This window comes from Phocoena phocoena, chromosome 1 (assembly GCF_963924675.1).
Source record: "Phocoena phocoena chromosome 1, mPhoPho1.1, whole genome shotgun sequence".
Lineage (NCBI taxonomy): Eukaryota > Metazoa > Chordata > Mammalia > Artiodactyla > Phocoenidae > Phocoena > Phocoena phocoena.
The window spans coordinates 139,029,675-139,042,376 of NC_089219.1; the positions used below are offsets into that span (position 1 = coordinate 139,029,675).

Below are 12,702 nucleotides of genomic sequence, written 5' to 3' on the forward strand. Positions count from 1 at the left end.
ATACTAAGAACCAAAATAATTTTTAAAAACCTCACACAACTCATCTGACAAACAAGTAGCCAAGCCTTAAATGAGGTGGCCGAATGGGGAATTGTTATTTGACCTACTGAATCATGAGTGATATTAGCTAAGGACTATCACTATTTACACCTAAACCCATGCATAATGTACGTCACGACTAAAAATTAAATACAAACTAACAGCCACAGCAGGATTGAACAATTAACTTATTCGGTTTTTGCTTGTTTACTTCACCAAACAAAACCAATTGTGAGTTTAACAATTTCTGTCTTACTTGAGATCTTTTATGTCAAGAAGCAAGTTATCCAAGTTTTTAATTTTCACAAATACATTTTTAAGTCACAAAGCACTAATTGCATTAAGGATCCAAAGCTAACCAAGACCAGACTATGCAGATTAGGTAGAACCTAAGATTTGATTTTTTAAAAAAACTGAGAAAACTTAGGCACAATTGACAAATTTGCTAATTATTCTTCCCTGCTTATGGGTGTGGTTGTATATACTTTCATATTACACATGCTGCGTCAGCTAAACCAGCCAGAGAATCTCCTGCTCTAGGAGCGTGCTTAACAACTGTTGGCTTCTGTCAAGTAAGACTGTGAAGAAAAAGTGGTTAACTCTGCAAATCACAGAGAAGATTCCAGGCCAAGACACGAGAGTAGTAGCATCATCTTATTTATTAACGTAATTGAAACATTTTGCCGATAAAACTTTTGTCTGTGACTATTCTAGCAACAAAATGTTACTCAAAATATTTCACTGTGAGACGGTGTTGCAACTTGAATGTAGTTTTTATTAATGTGTTGATTTCCAAAGCAAATCTTATTCTCAAAATGGCAGATTCAGGGACCAAAAAGTGATTCAAAAAAGCTTCCCCCTCCCCATGCCAATCCTTGAGACTGCTTGGATCAAGCTGAGGTCTGGGCGCCAGACCTAGACTGAAGGCGGAGGGAAAGAGTGTAACTCATTCCTAACTGACTGTTACAGGCTAATAGGACATTCCAAACATACACAACAAAGAAACCACGTGAAGAATCGCGTTTACTGGGCAGCTATAGGAAGGTGCAGACCAAATGAAGTGGACAGAGCACATTCATCATCTTTACCACGATGCTATTCCTAAGGTGTCCAAATTGGATGAACTACAAAATCGATCCCTGTTTCCATCCTTCCCATCTCACCTGCCTGCTTTCCTGCCGTAGCCTTGGGAGAGATCCTGAGCTTTTCATATTCTACTGATTTATTTTTGCATTACTCTTTTGATGAATAAAATATAACATGCTTCTGTCTCTTCGTCCTCGAGAGAGAGAGAGAGAGAGAGAGAGAGAGTCTGTTTGGGGGAATAGATTTGGGCTATTAAAATACAAGTCATTTCTCCCTGTAATTCTCTGCCTTTTGCTGTAGTTTGGTTATGGAGTCTTGCTTTCAATTTAATTACAACATCATGTTCTTTTATTCTTTCTGAGAAGCTGAAGCATGAGACTAGGGAACGTTGGGGGAAGGTTGGCCAAGCCGGGACAGGAAGAACAGCGTCTCTAGAAGCTCTAGTTCTGGGTTTCAGGCACTTCAGTAAGAGATTTTCCTCCCCTGTTCCCAGGTACATTCAAGGAAAGTGAAAGCAAGATGGCCCCAGAGGCTGCCTGGGGTTAGGGAAGGGGGGTGGCAAATGAGGTACCAGCTAGCAGCACAGACCCCTGCCCCCAAAGGGCCATTCCTTGAGAAGAGAGTCATTGACACAAAGGGTTTCCCTCCTGCCTGTTCTTACCTATCAGCCACTTTCATAAAAGTGGGAGGGACATTTTTATTGGTAGGCAGGAAATGAGGCTCCAGACTCCTCTTGACACAATCTTTCTAGCCCGTGCCCTTCTCACGATCTCTGAGCCTTTGGGTTGGCCTTTTTGGGAAGGAGCAGGACCCAAGTGGAAGTTGGGGTCTCGAGGTCATCCTGTCGGCACCTGGGGCACTACTTCAAACTCTGAATCATCTCTCTGGTGTTGGCCTTGGCTGGGTCACAGTCATCGTGTCCTGCCCTGGACTGAGAGAGGGCCTCTGACCTCCCCCTAGCAAGTGAAGAATGGGGCAGGGCAGGAAATGGACAATTCCATCCAAAAGGGGAGTCACTTTTCCTGGTATTAAAGAAAAGCTATTTTAACATGATCCTTATGATCCATCAAGATAGAATCTGCCCCATTTCATTCCTAGAAATCTACTTCTATGCTCCCATTCTTCTTCAGCGCATCTCACTCTCCCTACAAGCATGCCTTCTGCCTCCCCCTCCCCCCCTCCCCCACTGAATGCCGAGAGCCAGCCCTGTTTCCTCTCATGGGTCGTGGACTAAATGGGGCTTGACCACAGAGCCCAGCAAAGGAAAAGTGGGCCAAAGAGACAAAAGACAGCTGGTCTTTCTCATATCTGCTCACGTGGATCTTCAGAATAAACTCTATCCATAAACTCCATATCCTTGAAAATGCCTGTTCCCCCAGGGTATCCAGCTCCCTGATTTCCTTTGTTTTGTTTCCTGGCCTGCAGCTGTCTTGCCTAGACAAAGATACTTCTGTCACTCTCTCTCCAGCACGAATGCAATCTTGAGCACTTTCTGGGTCTTTGTCTTCCACAAAGCAATCCTTTCTTGGATTCAGATTTCCTCCAAGCCGTTGCCATCTCCAGCTATCGGTTTCTAAGGGAAACCTAGCTACAGCCTTCCTCACCATCACACCCTCCCCCAGGACTAGCAAACACAAGGCCATATACAGGGAGCACCTGAGACAAACAACTTAAGAGAAAGACGCCAGGTAAAGGCTGAAAACTACATCTTACCTGGTCAGTATCACGGGGAACCAGAGGATCAGGGACCATGTGGTGTGATGACCTAAGGGGTCAGGGAGACGTTAGCCTTTTGCCAGACTCTACACTTGCTGTGTGACCTTGGACCAGCCATTTAATCCAGTGGATCTCTGCTCCCTCATCCTTTAAAGGAAAGGTTGGATCAACAAATCTCTAAAGATCTTTCCAGTTTATGATTCCATGATCCTTAGCCAAACACTGAGACCCAAGAATAGGATCTCACTTCTGTCCTTTGGAGATTATTTCCATAATGCAAGAGGAACAGCACCTCCCCCACCCCACCTTGCTATTCTTCTGTTGAATTTAGTTTCTTTCCCTGGAGGCTATTGAAGGATGTTACAGATGTGAAATGTGTGGTGAAGAACGTTGTTTCTGGTGTCAGATCCTACCTGGCCCCTTCTGGGCCAGGGTTGGTACTAGATTTTGAAAAAATTATCCTACCGTTCAGGGACCATTCCTCAAAGAACCAAAAACCCAAGAGCCAGAGACTAGATGAGGGACACAGAGTATAAGACGGTAATTTCCTTTTGGTTCTTTAAGCAGGTCGTGAACGAGGCCTGAACAACTAGAACAGAGTCTGTCAAAACTATTTCCAGGGCAGCAGAGGAAGGTGGGAAATTAGGGAGAAAAGGGGTGAAACACTTTAGCGGCTCTTGACACTCCCCCGAGATCTCTGTTCTGTGAGCCCACACTCACCAGGAGGCGATGACTGTGGCTGCTGGGCTCAGCACAAGATGTAATCCTAACCCAGGAACAAGGCTGAGGCTCTGCTTCTCAAAAAGGAACTAACCTCAGGCGCCGCCTGTGTTGCCAAGCTAGAGTGGGTGAGAATCACCTGTTCCCATCAGGGAAACTAACTGCTTTCTCCTAGGTCATCCTGGACTTACATTATGACAGAAGCATTTCCCAGCCAAACAGGCAATAAGTAATTCCAGTTAGCAAAGATCTCTATGGTTGAGTGAATTCCTAGCATATTTTATTTCAGAAATGACTGCATTATTAGGATTTGGCCTTGCGTACTAATTCTTCTCAAATGCAAGAATGCGGCTAAGTATGGCCTCCAAGGGCTTTGATGGTGATCTGAAGGTCCCTTGGTAATGCCCGGGCTGGCAGAGAACAACCCACATTCTGTCACAAGTTACAGCCCAAATAAGTAACCGCACAGATGCCACCAAGAAAGGAGAAGGGACTGGCTCTGTGTGATCACAGGCCCATCAGGAACGTGGTCTTCTGAAACTAGGGAAATGGGCTGAAATCCTTCTGAGAAACCCTACTATTCCCAGACTTGCATCCCAGGTTTCAGAACATGAATGTCTCAATCTTGACCCCAGACTGCGGTGTGTGTGGGCAGCAGAGGGGAGAAAGCGGGTAGGTGGGTGAGGGTGTTGGGAAAGTGGAGGTGGCTCGGCCTCGTTCACCGGGTGTAGCCCACACGCACCTTCTGAGAGCTGAGGCTGGCTGTGGTATCCTATCAAAATGGAAGGAATACCACAGGAATGCAACAAGACTACAAACATAAAGAACCACGGACACTGATTGGATCCAAGTTCTCTGAGGAGTGAACAACAACGACACAAAACATAAAAAAACGAAAGAAAAGAAAGAAAGAAAGAAAAATAGCCCTTTGTGGTAAAGGGCATGCTGGGAAGGCGAGGCCCGGAGCCACCTCCCCAGAGCATGCTGGGAGACGGACACCCGCGCATCTCCGAGGACCGCACTTCCCCTATCCCTACCCCCTCACCCACCCCCAACCCGGAGACTAGAGGAAAGTTTGTCCGAAGATGACTGCGGAGTGGGGTATGCCGTGGTTCTCTGCAGGTCCTCCACACTGTGGGGGGGTTGAGTCAGCAAGTGGGGACAACAGTCAAGATGAGATGGAGGAACAGAGAGGCAGGAGAGAAATGGGATGGACAGAGGCTGCAGGGGCCAGTGTGTTGGTGGAGGACGAGGGGCGACTGGAGCAGAGGGCCCTGGGGCTGCTAGCCCGAGGTGTTGATGTACAGCTGGCTCTTAAGAATGTAGTCGATGACCGGCTGGGACAGGTAATCCACGACATGGCCGTCCCCATGCTGCAGGGCCAACCTGGATGAGAAGAGACAGTGATCAGATGACATCCTTTCCTGAAGCAAGGCCAGAGGACAGGCCAGCCCATTCCCTTTCGGAGAAAGGGTTTACCCAACACCCCGTTACCAGTCTTTGCTTAGGCTAAATACACGGCATCCCTATCAGGAAAAGCCCTCCTGCCCCCATAATTCCTCCCCCATCCTAACTCTGCCACTTCCTAACTGAGGAACCTTGGGCAAGTTGTTTAAGCCCATCTATTCTTCCATTTTCTCGTTTATAAAATGGGGGTAGTATCTGGGCCGATCTCAGTTATTAAAATGATTAAATGAGTCATTACACAAAGCACTTAGAAAAGCCCAAGCACACAGTAGGCATTTCAATGCAAGTGTTAGCTATTCTTATTTCATTTCTTTGTGCTTCTCTACACCATGGTCTCATGGAAATGAACCTTATGATTGACCCCTTCTTTTCCTTCCTATGGAAGCCCTGATAGAGAAGTTGCCCTTCTCTGAGGCCCTTCTCACAAGCCCTGGGGGGTGGGTGGACTACCAAATACAGAAGGGGTCTGGTCATACAGTCTGGTTTCCGCACGGTTTTGCTCCAGACTTGGTCTGGCTGCTCCCCATTTTCTATGCCCATGATGGTCTTGGGAATGTCAGGCCCCAAGGAGCTATTTGTAAGAACTCATATACTCCTCCGCATATCTAGATTCTAAAAGGCATCTGTGCTCTGCGTTGTGAGATCTCCCCAGAGGCTGGCTCAGTGCCTTTTCAATGCATAGTGTCCTGACCTTCCAGCAAGCTAGGTTCCCAAGCGCCTCCCTGCACGGTTTACAGGGAGCCTTCTTGAAAAAGTGGTCTATGACTGTGGTTTCCAAATGCCAATCCCAGCTTCACGAGAATCACCCAGGAAGCAGATAGCCAGGCCCAACACCCAGAAATTCTGGTTCAGTGGGACTCAATGGGACACGGGAATCTGTGCTGTGTAAGTTCTCACGGTAATTCTGTTGTGCATCCGTGGCTGGAACCACAGCCTTCCCCTTTCCCCTCACTGGTTGTTGTCACTGGGTTTCTGCTCTCACCTCACAGTTGATGCTACTATTTCAAGTGTCTACATAATCACTTTCCAGGGAAGAAGTCCAGTGGACCTTTTAAAATCCTGGGCTCATTTGATTTCTCTGAAACATGCGACACAGACGACAACTGACAGGGCTCTCCATCTTTGTGCCGTCTGCTGCCTTTGTTCCAGGGCCACCAATGCTGGTGGTTTCTGACTGCTCCTTTGTCTCTTTTATTTTTTTTATTACTTTTTAAAAATTGGAGTAGAGTTGATTTACAATGTTGTGTTAGCTTCAGGTGTAGAGTGAAGTGATTCAGTCATACGTATATCTATCTATTCTTTTTCAGGTTCTTTTCCTTTGTAGGCTATTACAAAATATTTAGTATAGTTCCCTGTGCTATACAGTAGATCCTTGTTGGTTATCTATTTTATACATAGTAGTGTGTATATCTTAATCCCAAACTTCTAATTTACTCCTCAGCCTTTTTTTTTTTTTTTTTTTTGCGGTACGCGGGCCTCTCCTGCTGCGGAGCACAGGCTCCGGATGCGCAGGCTCAGCGGCCATGGCTCACGGGCCCAGCCCCTCTGCGGCATGTGGGATCCTCCCGGACCAGGGCACGAACCCGTGTCCCCTGCATGGGCAGGCGGCCTCTCAACCGCTGCACCACTAGGGAAGCCCCCTCAGCCTTCTTTTAAATGTTAATGTGTTTTAAGTATTCCCCATAGCCTTCTTCTCTTCTTGCTGACTCTCCCTGTGAGCGTAGCCACAGCCCTGAACTTTAATTTACACTTAGGTACTCATGGCTTTCAGTTTTATTACACTTCCAGACCTCTATACTCCACACATCTTATTATTCTACTGGACATTCCCACTTGGCGGTTGTGGTGAAGACTGTTAACTGGCCCCTAGTATCCATTCTTTCTTCTGCTTAGTACTACAACCTCCCAAGATTTAGTTGGACACAGGGCTGCCAAGTTACAAAGTCTACTCCCAGCCTTCCTGGAGGCTAGGCATGGCCACATGACTGAAGCTGAGCCAGGGGGATGCAGGGGAAGGGATATGTGCAACTTCGGGTCACCTTCCTAAGGACAAAGCCCCTTGCCCTTTCCCACTGGCTGAGAACAGTCACTGTAGCAGCTGTGGACCCTGAGAGGGAAGCTTCACATTGAAAAGAACAGAGATTCAGTTTCTTCTGACTTCAGTTAGAGGGATATAAACATTTCTCTTATTTAAAACTCTAACTATTGGGGATCTTTTTGTTATGGCAGCTTAACCTAAACACTTACAAATTCCATGCGTACCTCAAACTAGAGTCCAAACTAAAAACCTCCTTTTCCCCCTTCAAACCAGCTAAAACTAATAAATGGCCTGTCGCCCTTTTAAAAGTCAATGACTGGGGACAAATAAATGAGCTCTAAAAAGAAGGCTGCATACTGGGGCAGCAGGTGTCAGCCAACCTAACGCTCAGCCTGGACTGAGGAGAGTTGTATGGGAACTTGTAAGCCAGTCTGACCAAGGTCTCTCTGGTCGTTTGTCAAACGTACCTGCTCTTGGTTGAGCTGACGACAGACATGGGATGGTTGATGTCATCCTTTACCACCATGATGTTGTTCTGGGGACAAAGCAGAGACAGTAGGTAGCCAGTCTCTCACACTAAACTCCTTTTGTATCCTCACTTCTCCAGCCCGCAGGCTTCTCAGAGAAGGGCCACATCACATTACTACACCAGCAGGGAGAGTGGGGGACTCACTTTGTATTTGCGGAGTATTGAGGAGTGATTCATGATTCGGTCTGTGTCGGCTGCGTCCCGGGGGACCACCACGATCCCAAAGTCCCCGACAATCACCTCCATCTGAAGAAACGGTGAGGGGGGAGGGGGAGAGAGAGAGAGAGAGAGAGAGAGAGAGAGAGAGGAAGTGCCCTTTGGTGAGACTTTGACTACCAACCCCTACCAAGCAACTACCTAGCAAGGTGGAGCTATCTTCTCTCAGAACCCCAAGCCTTAGTCCCAAACTTGCCTTCTCAGCCCCATCAGTCAGCTCCTTCAGCTTACAACCTGTAACAGTGTTCGTGGAATGAGTGGGCACTTCACCTGGCACCCTTAATGAACACCTCTAGACTGAATTAATTAATAAGTGCGCTTCTCGTGTCTAGGCACGATGTCTCCAATTCCTGAGGCTCCCGCTGAGCTCATAATGATGAAGAGCAGCATGACACATGGTCCTTACCTGGTAAGTACCCTCTTCGGTTGCCCAGCAAGCATACCCCAGCCCCCGGCTGGTCTCCTGAGAGGGGCTGGAATGCTCCCCTGGCTCACCCATGTCAAAGATGCTGTGGGACTCGGGGCAGCGAAAAGCAGGGAAGGGCTTGGAAAGCATCGGTGTGCACACAGGTAGTGATAAGGAGGATAACTATGGGGTCACTTCTGAAGTCAGCCTCCAACAGAAGCTGGCTCCCATCATGAGAAATGAAACCTTTTCATTTAAAAATTATTTTTTTTCCTGATTATAGATACAAGCTTGGGAAACTCAGAAAAAGAAAAAAATATATAGAAGAAATCAATCGTCACCACACAATCCAGAGAACCACTGTTAACAAGTTAGTATTTACGTTCAGGGTGCTTTTCTCTACAAATGGATGTGTATATCCACAACTGGACTGAACTGCAAAATTAATCATTTTACCTATACGTTTTATTTTCTTTTAGCATTATATTGTGAGCATTTTTTCATATGGTTATAAGTATTTGAGGACTTCCCTGGTGGCACAGTGGTTAAGAATCCGCCTGCCAATGCAGGGGACCCAGGTTTGATCCCTGGTCCGGGAAGATCCCACATGCCGCAGAACAACTAAGCCCGTGCGCCACAACTACTGAAGACCACGCGCCTAGGGCCCGTGCTCTGCAACAAGAGAAACCACTGCAATGAGAAACCTGCATACCTCAACAAAGAGTAGCACCTGCTCGCTGCAACCAAAGAAAGCCTGCGTGCAGCAACAAAAACCCAACTCAGCCAAAAAAAAAAAAAAAAAAATTGAAACTGTGTTTTGACAATCTGTATATTTCATTGCTTGACTATACTGTGATATAGCATGATATATTAAATGGAATTTGTGTTATAGACAGTGTACAGTTACTTCTGATTTTTGCAGTTATAATAACACTTCGTTGAAGGTCTGTATACATAAACCTTTTCCCACATCTTTGATTATTTTCTTAGGATAGGAAGTAAAATCATTGGATGTAAGGATATGAACTGGACATATTTCAAGTTCTTGAGACTTATTACCAAGCTGCTTTCTTGAAGGCCGTGGAATTTTTCTTTTCAAAGAGCCTGAGAGTTACGGCATTTAATAGACTTGGATCTAGCCTGGGCACATTACGGTTTAGATCTTGCCAATTAAGGATCCCAGATGGAGGGAGAACGGAACAGGCAGGTTTCTTCCGAGCATGCAGCTCATTGGGCAAGACCTGCTTTGGGGCAAAGAAACCAGGTTTTTTCTCATAATTCTCCAACCGAGTGCCACAAAAACAGACATTATAGAGCACTACAGCCGCTTCTTCTCTATCAGAGGATTTCTGTACCAGCAGAATTCCACTTCTAAGTCTGATTCACCGATGATGCGTGTGTGTGCCTGCGCTGTGTGCACCTGTGTGCCCTTGGCTATTTCCATCCACCTTCACCCTATTTCTCCCATCGCTTACAACTGGAGCTAGAGCCGCAATTAAAAATTGGCTGAAGGTGCCGTAGGAGGGAAGTTGTGGAGAGAAATTAAAAGCTGGGTGTACAATATCTGAGCCCACATTGGATCGTGCTATTTGGAAGATACAGAGCATTACACAACATACTGCATCTACTGGTGATGTTCAGATCTGGTAAACTGGCCCCAAGTCTTTGTCCCATAAACCAGGAATGCTAGGGAGAGGCAGGGCAGGGAGTTGGAGGTAGATCCAGCCTCTCCTGCCGTAGCATTTAAAATATTGCCCTGGGACTCACTACTTGGCAGGTAATTGAAGACGGTGGTTCTCAAATTTAGCTGCATGTTAGAATCACCTGAGGACCTTAAAAAACCCTCAAAGCCCAGCTAACACCCAAGATCAACTAAATCAGAATCTCTGGGAATGGGGCCCAGGCATTAGTTTTTTTTTTTTTTTTTAATTCTCTAGGTTTTAATTCCAATATGCAACCAAGTTTGAGAACCAGTGATCTAAGTACTGAATTAAAACTTGAGAGGAATTATTAGGGTAGAGAAAGAGATAGAAAAGAGAAGGGAGGAGGAAAGAGAAGAGACGGAAAGGGAAGGGGAGGGGAAAGGAAGGGAAGAGAAGAGAATCCATCCAAGCTGGTATACATGGAGATTCCTCAACTGCCTGGCTATGTAGGTAGGTGTTTCAAGATATCTGGTGTTGATTGTATAACATAGGATTTGAATTCAATTTGATTCTGAGGATCTGATGGATGTTTCATGTATGATGCGTGAAATAACAGGGCTATTTGAAAGTGAGCATTCTAGGACTTCCCTGGCGGTGCAGAGGTTAAGAGTCCGCCTGCTAATGCAGGCGACACGGGTTCGAGCCCTGGTTCAGGAAGATACCACACCCCGTGGAGCAACTGAGCCCGTGTGCCACAATTACTGAGCCTGAGCTCTACAGCCCGTGAGTCACAACTACTGAGCCCACGAGCCACAACTACTGAAGCCCATGCACCTAGAGCCCATGCTCGGCAACAAGAGAAGCCACTGCAATGAGAAGCCCACGCACCACAACGAAGAGTAGCCCCCGCTCACCGCAACTAGAGAAAGCCTGCATGCAGCAACAAAGACCCAATGCAGCCAAAAATAAAAATAAATAAATAAAGCGCATATATATATATATATATATATATATATATATATATAGTGAGCATTCTAGTTTAAAGCATTAAAACAATGGTTCAGAATGGCAGTCAGGCCTCACAGGGAACAGCCCTACCTGTGACATTAGTGCAGCTGCTGCTTTCTACTCAGGAACTAATGATCTGAGCACCCAATCAATAACAATGCAGGCTGCTCAACGGGTGGCAAGCAGATGGAGACCTTGATGCTTGAGATGGAATTCCTCTTCCAGAAACAGGTGACAGATTTGCCCTCTGGGAATCACAGATGGGGTGAAGGAGATGGGTCTACCAGACAAGACACACAGCTTTACCACATCCAAGTGGCATCTCTGCAGGGGTTTGGACCAGAGAATGCAGACCTTTTCTGCTCTTTTGGCCAGACCTGAGGACATGGGCTTGATTTTCATGCCAGAAGGTGTTTGTGTGTGTGTGTTTTGGGGTGCTAGGAGGTGCCAGGTGCTAGAGTTGGTGAGGTGTGCCCTCATCCCACAGGTACCGATCTCCCTCCGGGAGCTTAGCTGCCCTGCCCACCCCCACCCCTATCCTTGTCTCCTGTCTTCATGTGGCCTCCAAGATCCACCCTCTCCTGTTCGTCCTTCTACCTCGCTGGCTGCTCTTTTGTGGTCTCCCTGTGCTGTTCCTTCTCATCTCTCCGATCTCGAATGACTGGAGTTCCCCAGGCTCAGTCCTTGGAGCTCTTTTCTTTTCTATCTACACTTGCACCTTTAATGATTTCATTCAATTTCAAAGCTTTAAAGACACATGGAAGGCTCCCAAATTTATATCTCCAGCGTAGACTCCTCTCCTGAACTTCAGACTCATACATCCAGCAGTCTCTTCAACATGCCCACTTGGATGAGGCATCTCAAACCTAAATAATACGTCCACGAGCCCCTGAACTCTCTGACATCAATCAATCAATCAGTCAACCCCCTCCACCATCATCCTACAGGCACCAAGATTCTTTTCCTGTAGTCTTTCTCATTTTAGTAAATGGAAACTCTCTTCCTACAACTGCTCGGGCCAAAGCCTTGGTGCTTTCCTTGATTCCTCTCTTTCTCTCACATCCCACATTCAATCTATAAAGCAACCCAATTGGTTTGGCCTTCAAAACAAATCCCAGAATCTGCTCATTTCTCACCATTTCCATCACTTCTACCCTGGTCCAAGCCTCCTTTGGTAGGTTAAATAATGGGCCCCCAAAACACCGAGGTCCTAATCCCTGGAACCTGTGAATGTTATTTATGTGGCAAAAGAGACTTTGCAGATGTGATTAAAGTAAGGATCTTGAGATTATTCTGGATGACTTAGGTGGGCCCTAATGTAATAACAAGTGTCCTTAAAGAAGGCGGCAGAGGGAGATTTAACACAGAAGAGAGAAGATGACGTGAAGATGGAGCAGAGAAGATGCTACACTGTTGGCCTTGAAGATGGAAGAAGGGACCAAGCCATGCAACAAATGAAGCTCTAGAAGCTGGAAAAGGTGAGGAAACAGATTCTCCCCAAGAGCCTCTGGAAGGACTACGGCTCTGACTACAACTTAGTATTGGCCCAGTGAAACCTGTTTCACACTTCTGGCTTCCAGAAGTGAAAGATAAAAAATGTGTGTAGTTTTAAGCCACCAAGTTTGCAGCAACAGAAAACTAATTCATATATGATCTTATTTGCAAAGGACAAAGACACAGAGGACAAATGTATGGATACAAAGGGGAAAGGGGGGGAGGTGTGTGGGATGAATTGGGAGATTGGGATTGACATATATACACTATTGATACTATGTATAAAATAGATAACTAATGAGAACCTACGGTATAGCATAGGGACCTCTACTCAATGCTC

The 12,702-nt window shown here is 46.2% G+C and overlaps 1 protein-coding gene across 1 annotated transcript in view; it reads right to left on the reverse strand.

Moving 5' to 3' along the window:
• Window positions 1–3,819: 3,819 nt before the first annotated feature.
• NMNAT2 (nicotinamide nucleotide adenylyltransferase 2) overlaps window positions 3,820–12,702 on the reverse strand; it is a 163,002-nt gene continuing 154,119 nt past the window's right edge. Inside the window, exons 9-11 of the mRNA XM_065885896.1 lie at window positions 7,740–7,841; window positions 7,534–7,601; window positions 3,820–4,947 (exon numbers count right to left, since the gene is read on the reverse strand). Of these exons, the coding sequence (XP_065741968.1) occupies window positions 4,845–4,947; window positions 7,534–7,601; window positions 7,740–7,841 (273 nt within the window). The 3' untranslated portion in view covers window positions 3,820–4,844. The remainder of the gene's footprint in view (window positions 4,948–7,533; window positions 7,602–7,739; window positions 7,842–12,702) is intronic.